This window comes from Zingiber officinale, chromosome 11B, assembly GCF_018446385.1.
Source record: "Zingiber officinale cultivar Zhangliang chromosome 11B, Zo_v1.1, whole genome shotgun sequence".
In the NCBI taxonomy this organism is placed as follows: domain Eukaryota; kingdom Viridiplantae; phylum Streptophyta; class Magnoliopsida; order Zingiberales; family Zingiberaceae; genus Zingiber; species Zingiber officinale.
In genome coordinates, this window is record NC_056007.1 from 11045419 (window position 1) to 11073210 (window position 27792).

A 27792-nucleotide genomic window follows, 5' to 3' on the forward strand; every position below is an offset into this window, starting at 1 on the left:
CTTTGACCTACTTAGACTTCCCAACACTAGATATCCGATCATCCTTGATCCATCTGGATTTTCCCTTGCCTGGCTTCACTCACCAGGACTTTCACCTAGCTTCACTCACTAGGGTTTTCCATCTACTTGGCTTCACTCACCAGGACTTTCACCTAGCTTCACTCACTAGGGTTTTCCATCTGCCTAGCTTCACTCACCAGGACTTTCCATCTGCCTAGCTTCACTCACTAGGGCTTTCCATCTGCCTAGCTTCACTCACTAGGGCTTTCTATCTGCCTAACCTTCCAGTTAGGACTTCCCAGTCAGGTAACCTACTTGACTCTTCTTCATCCACACTGATCAGTCCCTGATCAGAATCTCCCCACATGAAACAACTGCACCTGCATTGTCCATGTATTGTCAAACATCGAAACTATGACCAAGACTCAAGCTTGGTCAACTCAGTCAATCTTGACCTAAGGGATATTGCACCAACAAGGTCCTCCAGACCTGTTAGGACTTTATTGTCTGGCCGTGACTAGGGCTTTCTCGATTGAGTAAATAACCTGCATACTTAGCCAAATCATTAAATCATAACAAGACTTAACTTGAACCTTTGACAACATCAAAACTCAGGTTTGATTCTGGTGCACCTTTCACCAACAATAGTTATAGTTATCACCATGTAACAATATCACCAGTATATCCAATAGTAAAATATAGCAATCATACATACATATATGTAAGAATTCAACAGATGTCTACTAAACAACATATATAGTCAAATAGAAACACCTATAATACACACCACACTTGTGTATACTATCTATGGCATATGAATAGTTAAAATAAAACTCCTATGATACATACTATACACGTGTGTACTACTACAAAATATGAATAGCCACAATGATAATTCTTTAGTACATACCATACACATGTATACAATTACAAAACATGAATAGCTAAAGATGAGACTGTATAGACACACTACAAGAAAATTGGGATTCTACAACACTTAAACAACAACGTTTTTTGTAAAAAGCGTTGTCTATTTTTTTTTAACAACGTTTTTAGTGAAAAGCATTGTTTATTTCATTATTTTCTTATTAATAGACAACGCTTTTCTAAAACCCGTTGTCTATTAGTGATTTTTACAGGTCAAAGACAATGCTTCGTAAAAAGCGTTGTCTATTAGACTTTGTTTTAGTATCTACGACAACATTTTTTAAAAAGTGTTGTCTATTGTTAAGTTCTCATCTAAATCTTGATTAATACAAACCGTTGGATCTAAATAAGGAGTAGAAAATCTGAACCCTTCTCCTAACTCCTATCTTCCGATCGTTTTTGATCCCGAACCCTTCTCCCAACTCCTCATCTTACGCGGCCTTCTCCATCCAACTCCTCTCTGGCGAACCACTCCTCCGAACTCCTCTCCGTCAAGACCACACCTTCGTCAAGCGACAGATCCCAGTGCTTAGGTGATCGACCACGACAGATCGACCCATCTCTTCGCCTCCTTTGCCCCCGACGTTGAGGTGGTGACTGGTATAAGGAGGACAAGATGAGTGTGAGTCCAGTGCTGGCCTCGGACACCCATGGCAACCTGGACGAGCAGATCGCGCAGCTCATGCAGTGCAAGCCGCTCGCCGAACAGGAGGTTACATCTCGCCCTTTCCCTCGCTTATTTTCGTCTGATCGCTCCTTCGATTTATTCCTTCTCTGGTCAGGATGTTTGTTTTGGGGGTTTTCTGCTCGATTCATGTGTATTCTTTACAGATCTGAGGTTGAGTGGGTGTTTAGCAATTTACAGATCTGCGATGTGTATTCATGCATACCTCTCTTCCTTCCTTGTAAAATTTCCATTTTTTTAACGTTCTTCCATGATCTTATCACTGCCTGTGGATGCGAGGGGCAAGCCCCGATCGAGCCCAACAGGCAGATTTCCTCCATGGTAGAGGAGGCAGCGAGGTTAGCTAGGCATTTCTGCGAGATGGAGTGGCCTGTGCTCGTCTTCCTCGATTCCCACCACCCAAACAAGCCTGAGCCTCCTTATCTGCCTCACTGTGTTGTGGGATAAGGGGAGGAGGATCTGGTTCCAGGTACCTTCTCACTACTCGTTTAGGGTCGAAGCTAACTTGTTTGTTGAATTGCCTGTGTGGATGAGTTCATATTGCCAACGAAAGAGGTCTTTTTTGCCTCTATTTTTTCTTCTTCTATTTCTTATTTTAGTCATTCTGCAACTTCTGCCTTAACATTATCACAACAGGTTCACTTTTTTGTACTGAGATACGAGTGATGATATAGGAACTCAAAGAAGAAGCACTGCAACCGCCCAATCTTCAAAACATTCATCGGAGGATCAATGAAAGTGAGTAAGCCTATCTCCCTTTAAGAGAAATAATCTAAACTTATTACGAAGCGAGATTCCTAGATTTTTTAATCACCTACATATGTTGTGGAGTGTTATGCTTCTTAACCAGTTACTCTATATAATTCTTACATCAGTTGCTTCTATAATGACTGTATCATTTTTAGATTATAGCATTGCACATTTTGTAAATAATTTTCTCTTTGTTTTGATGGTTTTTTTTATGGTTGTTGACATGAATTTTGAATCTTGACCTTTGAAATTGTGATTTTTCTTGCATCGTTGTCATATTTTCATACACTTTTTAATAGCAAGTATTAAAAAGTAAAAAATATTTGTCAATTTCATCCCTTCACAAGGAAGAAAGAGGAGAGGAGAAGGAATTAGATTTTATCCAATTCCTTAGTCTTATTTTTGCCCCAATTGGGCAGACATGTAGGAAAAGGAAGTTGTAGTGACAACATTTACTTTTTCTTGTTGATTTTGCTTAAAATACTACCTTTTTATCATCTGGCCAAAAGAAACAAACATATTCAAGCCAATACACAGATCCCAGTAATCACTAGAAAAATATTTTAATTGAATTCTTGATTGCCTGTTTGTATTCAAGCTTTTGTCTGTAATCAACAGATGATAAAAAGGAATTGATGTTTGTTTCGGTTGCATATTCAAGCTTTAAACAATGGAGTTTGTCGAGAAATTTGAGGTCTTCCCAGACTTGAAACTGTTAATGTAGAATTGTCCAGTCCATATTTCATTCCTGGACTGTAATGATTTTCTTTGTTGGACTATGGGGTGGGTTAGTATCGCTTGTTAATGAATAATCTGATGATTTATTTATCCGATGTGACTTAATTATTTCTCCTTAATACAATTATAAATGCTTTAATTTGTTAGAGACGATGGGAAATAGTTTATCTGATCAGCATGTCATTCGGAATTCAGTTTTTGATTAAGCTGATTTTTCTTGTAAGTTATATAGAAAAAATATTCGTAGAGGTTTCTATTGTATCTTTTCATAAGTCTTTGGAAATTTATGAAATATTACTCAAGTTATAGGAGGACTCCTCTAGTTACATGCATTAACTGTTTGTTCTATTAACAAGGAATTGAGGTAACTGTCTTGCTAATTGCTAAAAGTTCACAATGAGCTGGGCAAGACAAAGATCACAACCCTTCCTAATGGTGCCAAAATTGCCTCTGAAACAACACCTGTATGTTTTAAATTAGTTATTCCTGTATTTTCTACTTGATGTTCTTTGTTTTAAGTATCTCGTAATTGGATATGTTTGTTCAGAGCCCAGTTGCATCCATAGGACTGTATGTTGACTGTGGTTCAATATAAGAGACCCCATTGTCATTTGGTGCTATTCATCTTTTAGAAAGAATGTCATTCAAAACCACAAGAAATAGGAGTCAGTTGCGAATGGTACGTGAAATAGAAGCCATAGGCGGAAGTGCTAAAGCATCAGCTTCTCGTGAACAGATGGGTTACACTTACGATGCTCTGAAATTGTACACGCCTCAAATGGTTGAGGTGCTTATAGATAGTGTCAGGAATGCTGTTTTCCTTGATTGGGGAAAACGTATGCTCAAGCATTCTTACTTTACTGTTAGAAGTTCACTAGTAAATTTCCATTTCACTATCACAGCTTAAGAAATTGAAGACAGAGCTAGGAGAGCTCTCTAGCAATCCTCAGGGCTTGCTTTTAGAGGCTGTTCATTCAGCAGGATATTCTGGTGCCTTGGCAAATCCTTTAATTGCTCCAGAGTCTGCAATAAGCCATTTAAATGGAACCATATTGGAGGGGTTCGTTTCTGTAAGATAGGTTTCCTTTTGTCACTCCATTTACTTTCTCAAATTGTAGATTGTTGACTTGACTGTCAGTATAATAATTACAGGAGAACTATACTGCTCCTAGGATAGTACTTGCAGCCTCAGGTGTGGAACACAAGGAATTGGTATCACTGGCTGAACCACTTTTATCTGATCTTCCAAAAGTGCCACGTCCACAAGAGCCAAAATCTGTCTATGTTGGAGGAGAGCATAGATGTCAATCTGATTTGCCGGTTAGTGGATAATTGGGCCCTATCTTTGGATTTCATCTTACATATCAATGATCTTTTCTCACTGGAAACAGAGCACTCATATTGCACTTGCATTTGAAATTCCTGGAGGTTGGCGTCAAGAGAAGGAAGCAATGGCAGCAACCGTTCTTCAGGTTGAAGTGTCAAATTAAACTCACAGTGTGTCTTGAAAGGATATGCTACTCACAGGATTTTTTTTTTCTCGCTCACCCCGTGATTCATAATGAATAATGAATGTTGCAGGTGCTTATGGGAGGTGGTGGATCATTCTCTACTGGTGGACCTGGTAAAGGCATGCATTCTCGGTTATGTACGTTACCAACATTTTGATTGCCTGTAATACTTATCAGGATGTTTTTTTTCTATGATCAAGATTAATGATTTTGAAGCCGGATTTTGTTGATAGCATTAGCAATTGAATACTTTAAAGGCTCATTCACATGTTTTATTTGTTAGAGTTTAGAATGCGTTTCATTTCTGTAAACTTTCTTTCTGCAGTTTGAAGAAACGTTGTATTTCTGCAAGCTTTCTTTCTTTCTTTCTGCAAGCATTTCATTTCTGAGTAATGAGTTTTGGTTCATTTATAGAAAATAGCTAGTAGAAGTAATTTTTTTGTTTATATTTCAGGCCAACTGTTCAATTTGTTCAAAGCTCACAAAGATCCTAGGCAAAATCCAATTGCTTATTCCTGTAAAAGATTGAGAAAGACAAGCTACTTCTTCAGTATTGTGGTAGTAATTACTGTACTTTTTTGTCCCGTTCTCAAGCCGATAATAATTTTTGAGTGTAGCTAGTAGAAGTAAACAGATTGTTGGCTTCGAGGTCGACTAGTTATTTTGTTCTCTTTTGTTTTATTTGTGAATATCACTATCTACTTTGAAACAGAATTAGTGTTAATTTTGATATTTACTAGCTTCTCATGTAATTAAATATTAATATTACTTCAATATCAGAATTCTATTATTTTGGTATGAGTTTGAAATCATTAGCTGAGTTGATTATATGTAAAATTCAAATCTAAACATGGTAAAAGAAAAATAATAGTTTCGTAAATATAAAAATAATAATTTTTAAATAATTTTTTTCTTTAAAACGACAATGCTTTTAAAGCGTTGCAAAAAGTATTGTCTTTGTAAAAAAACAACAACGCTTTTAAAGCGTTGTAATAGTGTTGCAAAAGCGTTGTCTTCGCTACAAACGACAACGCTTTAAAAGCGTTGTCGTTGAGCAGACTTTTAACAACAGTGCCTTTAACAACGCTTTTTCATGCACAAAGACAACGTTTTAAAAGCGTTGTCTATTAGCTTTTTTCTTGTAGTGACAATAAATATATCATATCTAAGATCAAGCACATAAGTATCAACTTCAGTTAAATAAGAATAAAGTCAAAGTAAAATAAACAAATCAATCAACTATATCCATGAGCTAAGGTTAATAGTCTATAGAGAGGAAGAAATACTCACCACAAATATAGATCATCCTGAACTATCTCCACATCAGAATGCTTGTCTCAAATCAGTATCCCACAACACAAAATACATATTATAGTTAAATTCTACCATAAATCAATTAGCTAAACCTAATCCTAATATGATTAATATTGGATCACTCATCCAATTAAACTTAACTAACCAATTAAATCTCAATTCAATTTATAGCCAATACCTCCCCTTTAACATGCTTCAATTTCATTTCCTTAACTTGCTAACCTAATAACAAGAATCAATCAACCTTCATTTACACTCAAATTCTAATTGACATCATCAACTTCATCGTTAAGAAGTTTATCACCTCAACACAACCACCAAATGTTATCCTTTCTAAATTCATGACCAAATTCTAATTTCATATAATGAGATTGATTACTCCAGTAATTGTCGCTAATCAGATTCCAAATCTATAAATGAACAACACTTAGTGAAGGGTTTCTCGTCACCTCGGGTTCTTCCCTGCAAACTGCCCATGGCGGTTGGCGATGGTCAGCTGGAGGCTGCAGCAATGACCATGTCGGGTTGCGACAGTAGTTACTGGAGGTGGCGAGTCGGTGATCCCCTTTCAAATCCCTACAAAGCTTGGCAACAATGGTGAGCAGGAAGGAGTCAACCGGGGCTAGCAATAGTAATGGCTGGCACTGCTCACAGCCGAAGGCCAAAGAACTATGGTGGGTGTTGCAACAGTTGTTGTGGCTCGCCGAGGGAAGAAATGGTAGACGTTGGTAAAGTTCTTCAACCTTGACAAATGGTAGATCACTTTAGGGATAGCACCGATGGTCAAATTGTTGCAACAACAACAAAGACAGCGTGAGCGTTAGTGGAAAAGGGAAGGAGAGAGTCAGCTGGGCTGCACCGGTGGTCAGGTGCAAGGTGGCGGCTACGACAATGCCGACTACGTTGAGAGGCGTGGATAAAAGAGGTGGACGACAGTTGTGGTGTAAGTGTTAGTATTAGCCCTAGTACCAATTATGAGATGATTGTAAAGGGCATATTATTGTATCATATATCATTATTAATAAAAGGAAAAGTTGGTTATTATATTTATTTCAGTTCAGTGCCAATTGAATAAATATAATAATGTCCTTAAGTAGTAGGTTATTATCTACAATATATCAATTGGTTGAATTGATAGTGAGATATTGTAGAGAACACTACTCTTAACTATTCCTAGTCAAGCATTAATATACAAAGGACAATATTAATGTGTTGAGACTAGCATGTAGGTCAACGGATGACTTGATCTCACAAGTCATAGATATGAGATATCAGGTTGACACATGAGTATATATTAGAGAATATATACTGAATGACCCGCCATGAGAATGTTTCATGGAATGTTATATGAGTGTCATAAACATTCTCATGTGATTATTGGTATGAATAGTCCTTTGACCTAAAGTCACTACGGTTTCCTATATAAGGAGTTGTATACTTTGGTATCGGCAAACGCCACCTTTAACAAGGTGGACAATAAAGTCGATCACTGGATATGCAATGAATTATGCGGAGGGATGTGAGTGATGTAGATGGGATCTATCCCTTCCATATGACGAAAGCGATATTTGTAGGCCCCTTGATTAGTAGGACACAAGAAAGCATGGTCATGCGCAAATGAGTCAATATGAGATATTGAGCTTATTTTATTGAGTGTGTCTACTTAGAGATCAAGAAACATAAAGGTTGATAAGAGGATGACACGGTCTATGCATCATTGATCAACTTAAATATCAAGGATAGAGGGACCAAGTTATACAAGATAATAGCCACGGACAGGTTAGGTCGGATCTTGACCTTCTCGTCACTTGGGTAGCAATGATGCCTTGCTAGATGTCACTCATTGGTTATGTATCTAAATGGTTTTAGATACATTACCAACGTTACGAGAGCCTATTGGGTCACACACAAAGAACACGTTGACTTGGAGATGGATTATGGGGTTAAGTTTAATCCGAATTATATACATTGAGTTAGATTCGAATGAATTCGGATTAGACTTATTGAGTAATGGGTTAGACTCATTGGTTTATTGGGTTAATGGCTTATTGGGTTAATGGTTAATCCAATATTCTAAATCCAACCCATTAAGATTAATGAATATTAATAAAGATTAATATATCATTAATCAAAAGGAAGATCAAGAGACAAAAGTATTTCGTATTCATTGGATGAATACAAAAGTCATTTGTAAAAGTAACCTTTAGGTGAAGTAACCTTTTTGGTAAAGTAACCTTTTTGGTGAAGTAACCTATTTGGTAAAATAACCCTTTTGTGAAGTCACCTTATATAGATGAAGTGACCTTTTGGATGAGTGTGCTCTTCTTGGTTTTGCTCTTCTTCCTTTTCTTCTCTTGGCCAAAAACAACCTTGTAGAGTTGCTAGCACAACGAATATTGTTTCTTCTCCAAGTTGTGAGTTTATGAGACGGACGGAGAACGTGTTCGTGTGGATACCGTAGAGGCGCGGACGTATTGATCGCGCTGAGATCCACATTTAAAGAAACGTTCTTGTCGGGATTGCGAAGGGCACGCAACAAAGGTATAACTTTCTCATGTAGAAGAATTAGTACTTAGTATATGGTTTCCTTTCGCTTGGATCTTCTGGAAAGGAACTAGATGTTTTCCGCTGCACTTTCGCGTGTTTAGCGCCCTAGTTCCAAATAGTAAGACCATCTCCAACCACAAAATCCATTTTGGTGTCATTTCAACACCATTTTGGTGTAATTTCAACACCAATTTGGTGTCACTTCAACACCAAATAATTTTTCAACTCCAACCAATACACATCATTCCTACACTAAAAGGAATATTCCTTTGAATATTCTATTTTTCCATCTTATAATTTATTATTGAACATACATATTAATTTATTAAATATTTTGATTACGATAATAATTACTATTAAAATTAATAATTTTATGATACATAATAACTAATTTTTATGATATTATGTTTTTAGTTACAAGAAAATAAAAATTAGTACTTTCATTCTTAATTTTGGTGAAAATAATTTAATAGGCATATTAATATTTAAAAATAATACACAATCATAAACAAATAAATAATAAAAAATTTACATAATAAATTCAAATTAAATAATATTAATTTATAATATTTAAGAATATTTTAAATATAAATTTAATATTATAATATATTATATTAAAAAAAGGCACTTGCACCAAAATGGTACAAATTTTAGTGTTACGTTGGAAAATATTTGGGATTCTTTTTACACTAAAATGATGTAAAATGATATGCATTGGAGTTGATCTAAGAGAAAGGAATAGGAGGAAATATAGGATTAATCAAATCTAATAACTCCTAACCTAAATAGATATTACAAAGAGACTTTCTCTAATTATAATAGATTTACCCATTAAACAAGTCATATAAATTTGATTTAAATTGTGAAAAATTATAAATTTTTTTGTTAAATTATAAAATTATTTTTTAATTAACACTTATTATTATTATTTTTTATTTATTTATTATATTTACACGGTGCTTAAATCATCATTTGTTTTTTTAACGAAACTGTCCAAATGAATGGAGGATTACAGATTTACTATATATAATAAAATGGAATTCATTTCTGGACGTATATGCTTGGGGAAAAATTTCTCCTACCTCTTGATTACTTCTATAAACTAATCCACCGTTTATATAATACGAAGACGAACATAAAGAGAGGTATGAGATGAATATAATCACTACTTTTACTGCATCACAAGTTGAAAAAAGCTTTTTTCATTGGGCTCTTAAGTTTCTCAAAAATTACAAACCTTGCTCTTCAAATTATTAAAATTATATACTAATTTTTTTAAAACGCCCTTCGACCTGCCATTTACCTAAGTTGATTGCAAAGTCGCAACAACTTGATTAATAGAGCCATCAATTTAAATTAGTCTATCAGATTAGACTGATTAGTTTACCTTGTCAAAAAATTTAAATAAGTTGGATTAAAATTTTATCAATCTATTATAAGATAAGTTCAAGTAGATCGATCCGTCTGAGCCCACAGGTCATATGAGTTAGATCCGTGATGAGTTCAGATTGAGCTACGAATTGAGAAAAAAATTTAAAATTTAAAATGAAAATGAAAAACTTAATAAGATGGTGAGAATTGACCCGCCCAATCTAAAATTGAAATATATATATCTCAATACAGACAGATGATGACAAACCAGCCCTTCCTATTATATAACGGATTTTCTGTTAGAAACAAATAATATGTTACTGGAGATTATATGTGTATTAGTTGAATTTAAATTGTACTGAATTAAATTCAATTTATGGTAGAAATAATCTGAGCGGATAATCTCAGGCTGTCAACAGGGGCTGGTTTCTGCTCCGAGCTGAAAAATTGCCGAGCAAGAAGATCGGCTGAGCCACTAGTCTATGTTACCGAGCGGGCGGATCGACCGAGCAGAGGGCAGATCGGCCAAGCAGATCGGCTGAGATGAGGTCAGATCGGCAGGTCGGGTCGGTCGGTCGACTGGTCGGGTCGACCGGTCAGGTTGGTCGGTCGGGTCGGCGGGTCGGTCGGTCGGTCGGGTCGGCCGGTTGGGTCGGTCGGTCGGCCGGTCGGGTCGGTCGGTCGGTCGGCGGGTCGGGTCGGTCGGTTGGTCGGCGAGTCGGTCGATCGGTCGGGTCGGTCGGTCGGTCGTGTCGCAGAGTATGACAGAAAGGATGATCAGGTCTGTTTAGAGCAGAATGACCAGGTATGTTTAGAGCAGATCTGCAGAACTGAAGACCAGGTCTGCAGAGCAGTCTCGACAGAGCAACAGGTCTTGACAGAGCAGTAAGGTCGGGCAAAATCCCGACCGGACAAGCTGACCGAGGCCTGCAAGTAGCAGTTTCCTTGAAACAGATTCGCCCCCACCTCCGACTGTGCTTCGAGGCTTATTTGGGTGGTTTGTTTCCCAGAATACAACGGTCTGACCGTGAACTCCACCAAGCACCGGTGGTCATGGCGAACTGAGTGATACCCGAATGCTACCGCGGGCAATCTGCCGAGCAGGAGTTGCACGACAGAGAAGGGGAATGAGGAGGAGAGCTTCTGCTTGCTTTCACTGTGTTATCTGTGTAACCTTTTACCTACGGTCGCAGCCTCCTTATATAGGAGCTCAAGGTCAAAGGACAACATTAATGATCAATTAATGATCATTACTCACATTTTTCACTTGGCCGTTTTGATTATGCATTAATCTTTCTTTAATGCATCCGTTACACAAGCAACAAAAAGATATATGTGGCAAAATGTTGGTTATTCTGCTTGGGCAAATTTTGCCCCAACCGGCCTGCACACCCACGCGTTAGAGAGAGTCTCTCCCTATGCATTTGTTCATATCCTCAATGCATGTGAATCAATATAAACCAACAAACTTATCTTGAAACTTCTAATATAGAACTAAAGTCTCATTCATAATAAAACTTGTTCTCTTCCACCTCTTCTCCATTCACACTTATTCAATATTTTCTACTGATCCATCTGCTGACCCTGCCTAGTAGTACTATTGATCGATCAGCCACTTATTCATGATTTTGCGACCTCTTGCTGTAATTTCATAGTCATTTGGCCTCAATTTTATTATAATTTCAGAGCCAACTCAACTACCTAATTGCAATTGTGCGATTGGTTATAAAATCATGATCACCGTAACTGTGATCTTATAGTCTTCTGGTCACGATTCTTTGCAATTGCTTAACCTAAATTTAGTTAAGAACTCTGAGTTGTTAATTTCAAAATGGATAAAATAGATGGGCTCAAGTGAAAGGGCATTGTGTTCTTTGAAAAGAAATGTGGTCTTGATATGTTGAATATAAGTGAGGTGAATGAAGAAGAGATGGAAGAGGAAAGAGACTCCATTGTGAATGAGATTTTAGTCCCACATTGAGAGTTTCATGGTATGTTGGTTGGTTTATATTGATTCACGTGTATTGAGGATGTGAACAAATGCATAGGGACAGACTCTCTCTCATATGTGGGTGCGTAGGGGGTGCCCTGGATTTGCCCTGAACCATGTTGACTCGTGTGTAGGCACGACATATGCATGTCGAATGTCGGACCGGTCGGGGGTAAATCAATTGGGTGCTACTCAGTTCGTCGTGCCCGCCAATGCTTGGTGGAACCACAGTCAACCATTGTATCCTGGGAAACAGATGACTTGAGTAAGTCTCGAAGCATAGCCGGCGGTGGGGCGAATCTGTTTCAAGGAAACTACGTCAGTCGCAGACCTCGGTCAGTTCTCCCGGTCGACCTCTATACTCGCCTTGCCAGACTTGTCTGTCCGCCCAGTCTACCTCTCGCTCGGCCGGTCTGCTTAGCCCGGCCTGCCTGTCTGTCCGCCTGACACCAGATCGCCCGAATTGCCTCTCACCAGGCCTGTCTGTCCTCCCGGTCGGTGTTACTGGTCAGCATTTCTGCCCTCGTGCTGCTCGGTCGATCAACAGCCTGTCTGTCCGCCTGACACCAGATCGCCCGAATTGCCTCTCACCAGGCCTGTCTGTCCTCCCGGTCGGTGTTACTGGTCAGCATTTCTGCCCTCGTGCTGCTCGGTCGATCAACCCATTCTGTTAACACTGTGCAGTCTCCCTTCATCACCTGGCAGAAGCCAGCCCTTACTGACAGCCTGAGATTATCCGCTCATGTCATCTCTATTGTAAGTTGAATTTAAATTATGTGTAATTTTAAATTCAGCTAAGTCCCCAAAATCTCTGGCCACAGATTGTTTTATCCGACAATCTTGAAACAGATTCGATTATGTTGAGATGGCTACTGAATGGAATGTTAAGGTGCAACGGACTCAACACATGCAGGCCCTCTCCGCCCCGATTGGAACTGTGTCAATCAACCACCGGGAAAAACCAGAGAAGTTCAGTGGACTGAACTTCAAGAGGTGGCAGCAGAAGATGCTCTTCTACCTGAGCACACTCAACCTGGCTCGGTTCTTGACCAAGGACCCTCCCAAGCTTGCTGAGGATGCTGATGCGCAGACCATCAGTATAGTGGAGGTATAGACTCATTCTGAGTTCCTTTGCCGAAACTACATCCTCAACTGCTTTACTGACTCACTGTACGCTATGTATAGCATGAAGAGAATGACCAAGGAGCTGCGGGAGTCCCTGGACAAGAAATATAAGATAGAGGATGCAGGGGCCAAGAAGTTAATCGCGGGCCGATTCTTAGACTACAAGATGGTTGACTCCAAGACGGTGATCAGCAAAGTCCAGGAGCTTTAGGTGATCTTGCACGAGATCCACTCAGAAGGGATGGTTCTGAATGAAACCTTCCAGGTGACTGCTATCATTGAGAAGCTGCCTCCGGTTGGAAGGACTTCAAGAACTACCTGAAGCACAAGCGGAAGGAGATGAATGTGGAGGAACTCATTGTTCGACTTCGCATCGAAGAAGACACCAAGAGTTCAGAGAGAAAATTGTTCTCTTAGGCTACTATGAAAGCGAACGAGGTCGAGCACGGTCAAATCTCGAAACGAAAGAATCCTAAGTCTTCCAAGATGGGACCCAGAGGAGGCACCCAGAGGAGGCATCAACAAAAAGAAGTTCTTTGGGAAGTGCTTCAACTGTGACCGAGTGGGTTATAAATTTTCGGAGTGCAGGAAGCCGAAGAAGAAGAAGGAGGCCAACCTGAACGAGGGATCAGAAATAGACGACCTTTGTGCAGTGGTCTCAGAACTGAACCTAGTCGGTTCAAACCGGCGACAATCGTGGATCGATACTGGAGCCACTAGACATGTGTACTGCAATAAGGAGCTGCTCCACAACTTCGAAGAAGTCACTGGAGACAAACTATTCATGGGGATCTCAGCAACCTCGGACATCATGGACCAAGGAAAGGTGATGCTGAAGATGATCTCGGGCAAGCACCTTACTCTGAACAATGTGTTGTATGTTCCGGAGATTCGGAGGAATCTAGTGTCTGGATCACTGCTAAGCAAGCATGACTTTCGCATTATTTTTGAGTCGGACAAAGTTATATTGTCTAAAAATGGAGTGTTTTTAGGAATGAGCTATGTATCTGATAGGCTGTTTAAGCTCAATGTAATGGTGATTGAGCCTAAGATAAATAAAACTGAAAGCTCTTCCACTTATATGCTTGAGTCTTCGTGTTTGTGGAATAGTAGATTAGGGCATGTTAACTACGATGTATTGCGTAGATTAATTAATATGCAAAGCATACCTACATTCCACCTTGACCTAAAACACAAGTGTGAGATTTGTGTTGAAACGAAAATGACAAGGTCATCCTTTTAACATATTGAAAGAAGTAACGAACCACTTGACCTAATACACACTGATGTGTGCGACCTAAAAGGTACGTCAACACGTGGTGGTAATAAATACTTCATTACTTTTGTAGATGATAATATAAAATATTGTTATGTGTATCTTCTCAAAAGTAAGGATGAAGCTATAGAGAAATTTGCTCTCTATAAGACTGAGGTTGAAAACTAACTTAATAGAAAAATTAAGGTGGTTCAAAGTGACCGAGACGGTGAATATGTATCATCATTTGCTGAGTTGTGTACTGAACATAGGATCAGACATGAAACTACAACTTCTTATATTCTTCAGCAAAATGGAGTTGCTGAGCGAAAAAATCGAATTCTAAAGGAGACGATGAATGCTCTTCTATTGAATTCTGGATTACCAGAGTCCATATGGGGGGAAGCTGTGTTAACAGCTAATTACTTTTTAAATAAGGTGCCCTGGTAGAAAATAGATAAGAGCCCTTATGAGTTGTGAAATGGAAGACAACCGTCCTACAAATATTTACGAATGTGGGGGGTGTCTTGCCAAAGTATTGGTGTCTGATTCGAAAATATTTACGAGCATGTGTTTCCGTATAAGACCCGTGAGGATGCTAGCTCCTCAAAACGGGCATATGAAACACAAGATAAAGATGATGAGGAAGAACCTATGGAGGTCGAGCCTAGACGGAGCAAAAGAGCTCGGGTAGAAAAATCCTTTGGATCAGATTTTATCACTTTCATGTTGGAGAGTGAGCCTTGAAGTTACTCAGAAGCTGTAGGCTCTTCTGATGGACCTCACTGGAGATAGGTAATTGCATATGAGATAGAATCTATCTTACAAAATTACACTTGGGAACTTGTGGATCTTCCTCCGGGAAGTAAACCACTAGGTTGCAAGTGGGTTTTCAAGAAGAAAAGGAAGTCAGATGGCACAATTGATAAGTATAAGGCCAGATTGGTAATCAAATGATACCGACAACGAGAATGTCTCGATTACTTTGATACGTATTCTCCTGTATTGAAAATAACTTCCATTAGAATATTGTTGGCTATTGCCGCTCTATGGAATCTCGAAATACATCAAATGGATGTAAAGACTGCCTTTCTAAACGATGATTTAGAAGAGGAAATCTACATGGAGCAACCTGAGGGATTTTCTATGCCAGGACAGAAAAACAAGATATGTAGATTGGTGAAGTCATTATATGACTTGAAACAAGCACAAAAGCAGTGACATGAAAAATTTGATAATGTCATGAAGGAATGTAGATTCAAGATCAATGAATGTGATAAATGTGTCTACATGAAAGTCACAGAGAGTGACTATGTCATCTTATGCCTCTATGTAGACGACATACTTATTATTGGAAGTAATGATAAGATAATAAAATCCACAAAAAAGTATGTTGAGCTCAAGATTTGATATGAAAGACATGGGCCTAATTGATGTGATTCTAGGAATCAAAATTCTTAGAACAACAGAAAGACTTGTTTTTAGTCAGTCCTATTACGTGGATAAAATTCTTAAGAAATTCACCAAGGGTGATACTGCGTTGGTACGAATACCGATAGATACGAGTCAACATCTATCAAAAAATCGAGGTGAAAGTATCTCTCAGCTAGAGTACTCTCGAGTGATTGGAAGTCTGATGTACCTGATGAGTTGTACACGACCATACTTAGCCTACATAATAAGTAAACTGAGTAGATACACGAGTAATCTCAGTGTTGAACACTGGAAAGGGATAACAAAAGTACTGAGATACTTAAGGTATACTCGTGAATATGGTTTGCACTATACGAGATATCTTGCTGTGATCGAAGGATACAACGATGCAAGTTGGATATCTGACATAAAAGACTCTAAGTCTATGAGTGGATATGTATTCACTCTAACAGGTGCAGTTATTTCTTAAAAATCTTCTAAGTAAACCGTAATAACCAGATCCACGATAGAATCTAAGTTTGTAGCTCTTGACAAATGTGGTGAAGAAGCTGAATGGCTACGACAATTCTTAGAAGATATTCCTAGATGGCCAAGACCTGTGCCGGTAATTTGCATACATTGCGATAGTCAATCAGCAATTGGTCAGGCACAGAGTCATCTGTATAATGGTAAGTCTAGACATATACGTCGTAGACATAATACCATTAGACAACTACTCTCCACGAGAGTTATCACTGCTGACTATGTGAAGTCAAAGGATAACCTATCGAATTCGCTAACCAAAGGGTTAAATCGAGAGTTAGTTGCAAGCTCATCACGAGGAATGAGCTTGATGCCATTGTCAGCGATCAGTGCAGAGGACACTCAACCTATGCTGATTGGAGATCCCAAGAACTAGGTTTAAAGGGACAACTAATCTGCACTGACTATACACACTATGGGGGATAACCCAATGAAACAGTGACTAGACGAGGGTAAGCCGATGGACTTTTAATGATCAAGAAGAGTATATGACAACTCTTGAGGGATCACATATGTGAGAAAGAAGTGGGGTCGCTTCGAAGAGAATTGGAGGCACAATTCTTAGAGCTTCTCACAGAACCAGACGTGTTCATGGCCAAGAACGAAACACTCATGAGAATTGAGTTGTATCAGGGAGAATTTTGGGTGAGATTTGTCACTACTTATACAAAAGGCAGTATAGTTCAAGGACATCATGTCTACTATCAGCCAATAAGTAACAAAATCTTCACAAGGAAAAGTTCAAAGGGTAAAACCTACCTATCCTATACTTGACTCAACTGCTGAATGCTATCACTTACTCTATCTCCATTCATGTGAGGGATTATTGGATATAAGTGATGTGAATGGATAAGAGGTGGAAAAGGAAAGAAGTTCCATTGTGAATGAGATTTTAGTCTCACATTGGGAGTTTCATGACATGTTGGTTGGTTTATATTGATTCGCATGCATTCAGGATGTGAACAAATGCATGGAGAGAGACTCTCTCTCACGCGTGGGTGCGCAGGGGAGGTGCAAATCCAGGGTCCAGATTTGCACTGAACCATGTTGACTCGTGTGCGGGTACGACCTACGAGCGTCGAATGCTGGACCGGTCGGGGCAAAATTTGCTCAAGTGGAACAACCAACATTTTGCCACGTAAACCTTTTGCTGCTGTGTAACGGATACATTAAATTCGAGATTAATGCATAATTAAAATAGTCAAGTGATAATGAGTGAAACGGTCGGCGTTTCACTGCTCGACGAGTAATGGTCATTAATCGACCATTAATGCTGCCGTTCATCTGAGCTCCTATATAAGGAGGCTGTGATCACAGGCAGAAAAGACACAAAGAAAGCAGCAACTCTCCGCCAATGTTCCCTCCTCCTTTGTCATGCTACGCCCGTGATAGCAATCGGGTGTCACTCAGTTCGCTGTGTCCGCCAGCACTTGGTGGAACCACGATCAACCTTTGTATCTTGGGAAACAAATGACCCGAGTAAGTCTCGAAGCATAACCAGAGGTGGGACGAATCTGTTTCAAGGAAACTGCGTCAATCGCAGGCCTCGGTCAGTTCTCCCGATCGACCTCTCTACTCGCCCTGCCAGACCTGTCTGCCTCTCGCCAGACCTATCTGCTCACCCAGTCTGCCTTCGCCAGACATGTCTGCCTCTCGCCAGACCTGTCTACTCGGCCGGTCTGCCTTTCGCCAAACCTATATGTCCACTCAGCCTGCCTCTCTCTCGGCCGGTCTGCTTCGCCCGACTTGCATGTCTGTCCGCCCAGTTTGCCTCTCTCTCGGCCGGTTTGCTTAACTCGACTTGCCTGTCTGTCCACCCGACACTAGATCGTCCGACCTACCTCTCACCAGGCATGTCTGCTCGCCCGGTCGATGTTACTGTCCGGCCAACCTTTCTGTCTGGTCGGCCTTTCTAATCTGCTGCGCTCGCTTGTGCTGCTCGGCCGATCAACCCATTCTGTCAATACTGTGCAAACTGTTTTCATCACCTGGCAGAAACCAACCCCTGCTGGCAGCTTAAGATTATCCGTTCAAGTCATCTTTATTGTAAGTTGAATTTAAATTCTGTATAATTTTAAATTCAACTAAATCTTCAAAATCTTTGATAACAGAATTATTTTATCTAAGATGTTCATCCAATTCAAATTAGATAAATCGTATCATCCAATTCAAATTAGATAAATCAGATACGATTGAACTAGGGGTTCTTTTAACGTTTCATATAGTATAAATAAAACTTTTATCAAGCGTAACATGCCACACTTATATTTTGAAGAGTTTAATAAGTTTCTTTAGTTTAGAATTATTGTGATTTCCAGTACTGTTATTATAAGATAAACTCATTATTGTATTTTGAAGATAATTATTATATTCCGTGAATATTATGTGCAGGATAAATTCGTCTAACTCTAATTTAAACTTTATCTAAATGATGTTATAATGTCATTTTACCCATACTAAAATTCTACCACCTTCATCCACCTACTTGTGATTTGGGTGCCCTCGACTATAATTTAGAAGTCATTTAACTTTAATTTGGCTGCAATTACATAGTTAATTCAGTCATCTCATCATTAAATTAACGAAATGAAAAGAGTAAATTATAATAGACGACTACTTTAGATGAGATAGATTTTATTTCCCAAACAATTATTCCCATGGGGATTTCGGTTAGGCCGGAGAGGCCAAATTCATGGCTGATTTAAAATTTGAAAATTGGAAATGGTTAGATCAATTTATAAATGATCATTTCTCGTTGAATTAGTTGACCAAGTCAACTCATATTACTCCTATATATGGAATTTATTCACCTCCCTTCCCCATTTAATCAACGACCTCTCCGATTCAATCTAATTCCTTAAAAGAATATAAGAATATTCCCTAACCAACGTAACTAACTCTGTTTCACTTTTAGCCTTCGTCCTCCTCCCTGAATCCTCTCCTGCCCATTCTCTTCTCCTCCATTTCCTCTCCTCCCTCCTCCTCTCCCTCTCTCTGGCATTTCTATCTCTCCCTTTCTGGGAAAACAGGCCGTTGCATCGCCATTAATGTCGTCTCCCCATTAATTGGAGAAGGTCATTACGTAATTGGTTTCCCCTGCAGCCAATGACCAAGAAGGTCGGAGACATTAGCATGGCGGCCCGGGCGGTGGCCATCCCTCCGGCACTCCTCCTCCTGCTCTTCTCCCTCGCCAGCCCCACCGCAGCTAATCTCTCCACCGGTTACTACCAAAAGACGTGCCCCAAGGCGGAGCAGATCATATCGGACGTAGTCACCGGGAAGCAGATCTCCACCCCGACCACCGCCGCCGGCTCCCTCCGGCTCTTTTTCCACGACTGCTTCGTGGGGGGCTGTGACGCCTCCATGCTCATCTCCACCAACGCCTTCAACCGGGCCGAGCGCGACGCCGACGACAACGTCTCTCTCCCCGGCGACGCCTTCGACACCGTCATCCGCGCCAAGACCGCGCTGGAGCTGCAGTGCCCCGGCGTGGTCTCCTGCGCCGACGTGCTCGCGCTGGCCACCCGCGACCTGGTGCTCATGCTCGGCGGGCCGTTCTACACCGTGCGCCTCGGCCGGAAGGATGCGCTGGCCTCCACCGCGGCCTCCGTCCCCGGGAACCTGCCGAGCCCCAACATGACCGTGGACCAGCTCATCGACGTATTCGCCAAGAAGAAGATGACGGTGCAGGACATGGTGGCGCTCTCCGGCGCTCACACCGTCGGCTTCTCCCACTGCAACCAGTTCGCCTCCCGCGTCTTCAACTACGACGGCAGCGGCGGCCACGACCCGACGATGAACTCCGAGTACGTACCTTTGTTCTATAACTCTGATCAATCAATCAATCAATCAATCAATCAAAACAATCTGTGTTTTTTGGGATCGCAAGGTACGCGGCGGCGCTGCAGCAGGCGTGCGCGAACTACGAGAAGGACTCGACGATCGCGGCGTTCAACGACCTGATGACGCCGGGGAAGTTCGACAACCTGTACTACCAGAACGTGCTCCGGGGGCTGGGGCTGCTGGCGTCCGACTCCGCGCTGGCGGCCGACAAGCGGACGCGGCCCCTGGTGGAGCTCTACGCCGCCAACCAGACCGCCTTCTTCAACGACTTCACCAAGGCCATGGAGAAGCTCAGCCTCGTCGGGGTGAAGACGGGCAGAAAGGGAGAGGTCCGCCGCCGCTGTGACGAGTTCAACAGTCTCTCCACTTGATCGATCAGTCCAATCGATCAGCCCAATCGATACAAAAGATCACATTATCTAGTGAATGAGAGGCAAATTACATGTACGCGTATCTATAGAACTATTAATTTATATGTTTTTTGTTAAAAGATTTCTGAAAACTTATTGGTTTTGATTGATATTTAATTTACCTGTATTCTAAATTATCCATGTAATTATATATGTGCTGAATTGTATGGTTAAACAGGACAAAATATTGTTGTCTACTTTAAATTCTAACTAATCCATGAGCCATAGTTTGAATGTTAAGTATTCATGGAATTATGTTCAAATCCGGAAATAGTCTTTTACACAATAAGGGAAGTCTAGATCCTTTCAGGAACTCCACACACTAGTAGGAATTTCATGCTTTAGACTACCCCTTTAGCATGGTGCTTAACTTTTGTCAATGATATATATATAAGAAAATAAACCATGTCTCTTAAGTGATTTCCACATGAGACTCACTAGTCCCTCCTTTTTTTTTTCTATATATGAATAGCACACTAGTATTTATATGGAACACAATTCATTTCTAGAGGAATGTTTAATCTCTTCCTTTGAACATTGAGTCTTCTTACCTCCTTTGTTCCTAATTTCCCATACTCCGCTTACAAAAGTTTAGTACCAAGTTCACCGGCTCCTCCTCACAAATGAATTTGACGATCGTTGTCCTTTACTGTCCTTCACTTTGTCTCTTTTACCTTCTCTCCCTCTTATGGTGGGCCTATAACTTCATACTACACGCTCACCCGAGCTTAGCTGAATTGATAATTGGTAGGTTGATTGTCACATGAGGTCTTGTGATCGAGTCTTGAGATTGACAGGGCGTAAATCCCTTCAACCTGTGTAAACTCATCCCATCAGTCACTTGACTTCTCAATCACTATGATTTATCTCCTCCGTATTGATCTTAAGACGGACTGACGAGGGCACTAGGAGTAAACGTATTCATCTTTTTGCCACATAACACTTCATACTACACACAAAAAAATACTATGTCAAGTTCATCATCCCCTCTTATGAAGGAATTTTAAAATTATCATCCTTCCTTTTCTATTTCATGTGCTTTTCTCCCTACAAAGTAGTAACCATCTTCACAGAAGAAGGGCACTAGTGGATATGCCTCCATTCAACACAAGACTAATCTCCATCCCTCTCTGCCTCTTCTATACTTTTCTCCATACATGGAATCATTGCTACTAATCTAATTGAAGGTTTTTAGTATACACACACCCTCATTAAATACCTAATGTCAATGAGACGTTCTATACGGTTCCATTGTTCAACACATGGTGTTTTCATTCAACATCCAACAATCTTCATGAAGGAAAACAAAAAATCTGGTAGTTGAAAACCTTATGATGTAAATCATATATGAATTTAGAAGCATCATCTCTGCGCTATCCCAAAATCTGAAGTTGAAAATCAAAATGTGATCTTCCACAAAGGTTAGGACTTCGGCGATATACGTTGTATATCGTTACCGAATGAGAAAACAAGGAATCATCAATTAATCTATCTAACCCTGCAGGGATCACACTCTATAGATAGCCTGATACACTTTATCCATTATGAACCCATTAATGATAATAGATGACGGACATAAAGTAAATGAGTTTACACATATAATATCAACATCCAAAAGCAAATCCAATAACAAATCAATTATATCACTTTAACATGTTTGGACTTAAGTGGCAAAATAGCGGTTCAAATCTCCTGTCCCGAAACTCCCTGTCCCTCTGTCCCACGCAGAAAACGACAAACTTGAACAGTATTTCTCGTGAGAAACACGTGACGAAGGCGGAAGCCAAAAAAGTCAAAATTGCCGAACAGTTTAGCTGCGAGAAACTCTTTCGACGCAACCCTCTCTTTGCCCTAATCCTTCCCCAGCTTCTGTCCCTCCAACTGTCGACGGCAACAGGCGAGGTGTCTGTTCCGACGAAGGCGAGCTGTCGACGGCAACAGGCGAGGCTTCTATCCCTTTCGGCAGGTCCGCCGGTGGGAAATCCCCCTCCAACTGTCGACAGCAACAGGCGTCTCCTTCCCACCTTCGACGCGACCCTTTCCCACCTTCGACGGGAGATCTTGCTTCGTCTCCGCCGTTCCTCGTCGAACATCCTGCTTCGTCTCTGCCGAAAGGTATAGGGTTCTAAAAAAAATGACTTCTTTTTGAAAAAACACAGCGGTGGAATCATTTTGTTTTTTATTAACACACTCCGCTCTACGAATTACTTCCCGATACTTTTATTCTCTTCGCTCTTTTTTTTTTAAGGGAAAAATAGTTGCTTTGTGTTTGCTCTTGGTTTTATCGGCAAAGAAGTGAAGTTTTTTGGGCATATTCTTTACCATATTAATTTTTCAACATTACATAACAAGAGTTGAATACCTTGTTAATTAGTTAGATATTCTGATTGTTAGAACGTGCTTAATTTTTAGTTGGATACCTTGTTAGTAAAGATTAAAGCTTGATTTAAAATAACCTAAAAGCTAAAAGCTAAAAGCTAAAATACCTTGTTAGTTCTCACAAATTAAAATAACCTAAAAGCTAAATAATTAAAATTGCCCTTGATTTAGTAATCTTATTTGTGGCCTGAACCATTCGAATTCAATTAGATTAATTATGTGGTCAAGGAGATAATTAAAAAAAAAAAAAGATAATACATGTTAACAATTTGACGTAAATCTTGAAGATTGTAACAAAAAAAAATGAAATAGAGAATAAGATAAAAGCTATGGCATTCTCCTTCACTGTCCTTCACTTTGTCTCTTTTACCTTCTCTCTCCTAGTGGGCCTAGAACTTCATACTACATGTTTACACGAGCTTAGCTGAGTTGTAAGTGACAGGTTGATTGTCACATGAGGTATTGGGGTCGAATCTCAAGTCTGACAGGGCGTAAATCCTTACAATATGTGTAAACTCACCCCATCAGTCACTTGTCTTCTCAGTCACTATGATTTACCTCCTCCATATTGATCCTGGAACGGACTGACAAGGGTATTGAGAGTGAACGTATTCACCTTTTTACCACATAAAACTTCATATTACACACAAAAAAACATGATGTCAAGTTCATCATCCCCTCTTATGAAGGAATTTTAAAAGTATCATCCTTCCTTTTCTACTTCTTGTGCTTTTCTCCCTACAAAGTAGTAACCATCTTCACAGAAGAAGGGCACTAGTGGATATACCTCCATTCAACACAAGACTAATCTCCATCCCTCTCTGCCTTTTCTATACTTTTCTCCGTACATGGAATCATTGCTACTAATCTAATTGAAGGTTTTTAGTATACACACACCCTCATTAAACACCTAATGTCAATGAGACGTTCTATACGGTTCCATTGTTCAACACAGTGTTATCATTCAACATCCAACAATCTTCATGAAGGAAAACAAAAATCTGGTAGTTGAAAATCTTATGATGTAATTAAATCATATCTGAATTCAGAAGCATCGTCTTTGCGCTATCCCAAAATTTGAAGTCGAAAATCAAAATGTGATCTTCCACAAAAGTTAGGACTTCGGCATTGTATATCGTCACCGAATGAGGAAGCAATGAATCATCAATTAATCTATCTAACCCTGCAGGGAGCACACCCTATATATAACCTGATACACTCTATCTATTATCAACCCATTAATGATAATAGATGACGGGCATAAAGTAAATGAGTTAACGCATACAATATCCACATCCAAAAGCAAACCCAATAAAAAATCAATTATATCACTTTAACAGGTTTACACTTAAGTGGCAAAATAGTGGGTTATAAATTCACGGTAGGGCCACTAACGGATTATCAAATATATAAAATATCTAATAATCTCCCACTTATATTACATGTGAAGATAACGCAACATAGAATATATTCCTTAGTTACATATAACAATGTCAATCTTAATTTATAGATAAAATACCCCTTTAAACAATCTGGTCCATTGATTTTATCAGCAAGGACTAAATGAGTCATAACTACCGTAACTATAACAAGTCTCATAGTAATCAAAATACAAACTTCATTAATAACATAGAGCTGAAATAGATGTGTAACATGAAATTACATGAAAAGTAATTTGTACATGCACATTCTCAACTGATCCTCTTAGTAACCCAAAGGGTCCATGTCTTGTTTATAAATACCTTAAGCTAAACTACAATTGTAAATCATGACCTATTTTTTATGACTCAAAATAGAGTTCATATCATATTTACTACACTAAATGCTAAACTACATTAGTAAATTATGACATCTTTATTTCAAAGTAATAATTAAAATACATTATTGTTGCAATAAATAAGAAACTGAATGTAAAAAATGAGTATATATATATATAATAACAAAAGTGTTCATTACATAGAGCAACAAAATAACAAGCATATATACAGACTTCCACTAAACAAATATTTCACCCAATAAAAGCACCCCCATATGTGCAACCTGCACATGAAACATATTGGATTGTAAGCTCTTGATGAGTGGATATGCAATCATAAAGTTTGTACTAATGTGCTCTATCCATATCTGACTACTCTAAACTCTTTCTTTGATCAGCAGAAACTTAATATCGATGTGTTTGGACTTCGACGAGATGTAGTTGTTCTTTGAATACAGTTATGTGGTTTTATTATTACAGTTGATCTTCAATGGCTTAGTAGCACCATCGATGATCTGAAATGCTATGGCGATGTTTTGTAAACATATCTCCTAATTCGATGCCTCATAACAGGTTATAAACTTTGCCTCTATCATAGAAGTGACTATAAGCGTCTGATGTGTTGATACCGTAAGTGTACGATCATCATCAAATAATAAAAAGTATCAATCCTACGGGGACTGTAGATTAAGTACTGATTGAATTTGTGAAGCAAGTTATCTAGAGAATTGCAAGTTATGTGACTTGAGAGAGAGAGAGAGAGAGGGAGAGAGAGAATTGACAGTCTAGAGCTCAACAAGAAGTTGAGAGCAAGCAAATGGTTGAGGGAGAAATCTAGATTTGGGGAAACGAACCTAGAATTTTGATTTTGCCACAATGATCATTGACATCCTAATTATTGTTTATTTTTCTATCTTTATGTTTGTTCATGCAAGTGAATCTATCCCGAAATATTGATATAGACTTTTGGAATTATACCAATGTGTCTACCAAACACCATGTCTACTTTCAAGGCAAAATTACTAGTACGACCACTTTCTCAAGGAGGCCCCTATCACGATGATCTCATGGTCCCCTTAGTTGCCCTCCTCTACCTTGTGATGATGAATCAGGGCATATTCATTAGCTTCTATGATAGCCAATGGTGCCCCTATTGGGGTGCTATCCCCTTGTGGTGTTCCGACTTACTTTTGTTGTCGACTCCCCATATTTCGATGATTTATGTGTTGAAGAGTTGGGTTTATCTTTCAATCCTTCCCCGCATCCTGTGAGATATGAAGCTGCAGGTTAGTGTCACAATCGTGTATGCATAATAAAGTCGAATCATAGAATAAACATGTCATGCAATCTAGAAAGATAACAAATAAATTGATTGTTAACAATTATATCGAGCTACTCCCTAATCCTAAAATCTAAATAACTACTCCATAGAGAAGAAAGTACAACTAGAAGATATGAAAGAAAGCAACAACTCCAGACAAAGAAAGAGGAGAAGAGAAGACTTATTGAGATTGTTGCTGAGCTTTGGAAGGAACTCCAAGCTCCAATTGGTGGACGAATCTCTTTGACGACTCTTGGAATAACGACTTTAGGGTCCCTAGGATAGGGAAAACTCTCCTCCTTGAGTTAGGAGGCTTCTTCAACTTTTTATAGCCCTTCTAACCATTAAAAATGGTTAGAAGCCACCCTATCGTCGTGACAAAACAGTCATGGCATGGTCATGCCACAGTCTATCTGTGCCCAGCTCGATGGAGAAAAGCACGGTCGTGCCTCCTCTAATGTTTGGTTCTAGAGAGAAAAGCACGGACGTGCCTAGAGGTATAACCTGCCTATGACCAACTAGGTGGAGAAAAGCACGGTCATGCCTAGGAGGCACGACTGCGGCTGGCCTACTATTTGATTCTAGAGTGAAAATTGTTGGTGCGGTTAGCACTAACGGTCTAACTCAGGTTTTGATGAATGACAAATCAGGTTAAGTTAGGTTTGTCGTTGTCTAACACTCTGATCGAGTGTGCAGACGAAGTCCAGACAGGTCGACGGGCTGACCGGATGCCTGGCATGAAGCCCAGCTAGGTCGACGGGCCGACCGGATAGCTGACACGAAGTCCAAATGAGTCGAAGGGCTGACCGGACATTTGGCACGAAGCCAGCTAGGTCGACGGGCCGACCGGATAGCTGGTACGAAATCCAAGCGGGTCGACGGGATGACCAGACGCTTGGCACGAAGTCCAACTAGGTTGACGAGCTAACCGGATAGCTGGCGAGAAGTCCAGACAGGTCGAAGGGCTGACCGGACGTCTGGCAGGTGAGTAAAGGTAAGTCACTGGAAGGGAGTGACTGTGATGACGCGTTCCTGGGAAGGGAACTTAGGCGCCGATCCGACTTAGAACTATTTTGAAACTCTAAGCCGAGATCTTGACTAGATTCCTGTCTCAGAGAGACAGAATCTAAGTCATACTCTTTATGTTAAAACTATAAACTGTGCTAATACTTTGTTTTGCAGGATATACATTATATATTTATCTCGGACTAACCTTGTCTTGCAGGAGAAGGAGTTTCTGGAGAAAGCTGGTCCGGGCGCCCGGAGGCGAATTCTATCCAAGTCGCGGCGTCGACACGTGGAGCTCGCTGGTTGGGACTGCTATGTCACACCAGGGCGCCCGAAAGGGATCCAGGCGCAGATCCTCTGGACCGCTTTTTGCGGTCCAGGGGATGGTCCCTTAGCATGGATTGGTAAAATGAATGGTCCCCATTCATAAAATAGGTGGGGACCATTCATTTTACCAATCCATGCTAAGGGACTATCCCCTGGACCGTAAAAAGCGGTCCAGAGGATCCAGGCTGGGCGCCCCGAGCATCCTATATAAGGAGGGTCAAAGGCGGAGCACAAAAAAATAACTCTGAATTGACGATCTGCTCTCCTACGCTCCTGCGACGTTGCGACGCTACTCCGACAAAGCTCCGTTCTTTTCTTATTGCTTTATATTTGTCGATATTTTATTTCTAGCTTTTATGTACTTAATTCTTGTAATCAATTATTCGAATTGCTAGTGGATTGCCCAACGAAAGCACTCGACGAGTGCGGGCCTTGGAGTAGGAGTCGACACAGGCTCCGAACCAAGTAAAAAGAACCTGTGTTAGCCTTGTTCCTTTTTATTTTACTTTCCGCTGCGTTTACTTTGTTCGAAAGATTTATATCGATATTCACCCCCTCTATCGATTCTTCACGATCCAA

General features: G+C 40.0%; 2 protein-coding genes across 2 annotated transcripts; both read left to right on the plus strand.

Moving 5' to 3' along the window:
* Positions 1–2141: 2141 nt before the first annotated feature.
* Positions 2142–4907, plus strand: LOC122033770 (mitochondrial-processing peptidase subunit alpha-like). The gene is made up of 6 exons (XM_042592932.1): positions 2142–2167; positions 2212–2248; positions 2287–2350; positions 4278–4420; positions 4492–4572; positions 4682–4907. The coding sequence occupies exons 1-6, from the start codon at positions 2142–2144 to the stop codon at positions 4766–4768; spliced, it is 438 nt and encodes a 145-aa protein (XP_042448866.1). The 3' UTR covers positions 4769–4907.
* A 1493-nt stretch (positions 4908–6400) lies between these two features.
* Positions 6401–20383, plus strand: LOC122033771 (peroxidase 31-like). The gene is made up of 4 exons (XM_042592933.1): positions 6401–6482; positions 19084–19166; positions 19272–19975; positions 20059–20383. The coding sequence occupies exons 1-4, from the start codon at positions 6401–6403 to the stop codon at positions 20381–20383; spliced, it is 1194 nt and encodes a 397-aa protein (XP_042448867.1).
* Positions 20384–27792: the final 7409 nt, after the last annotated feature.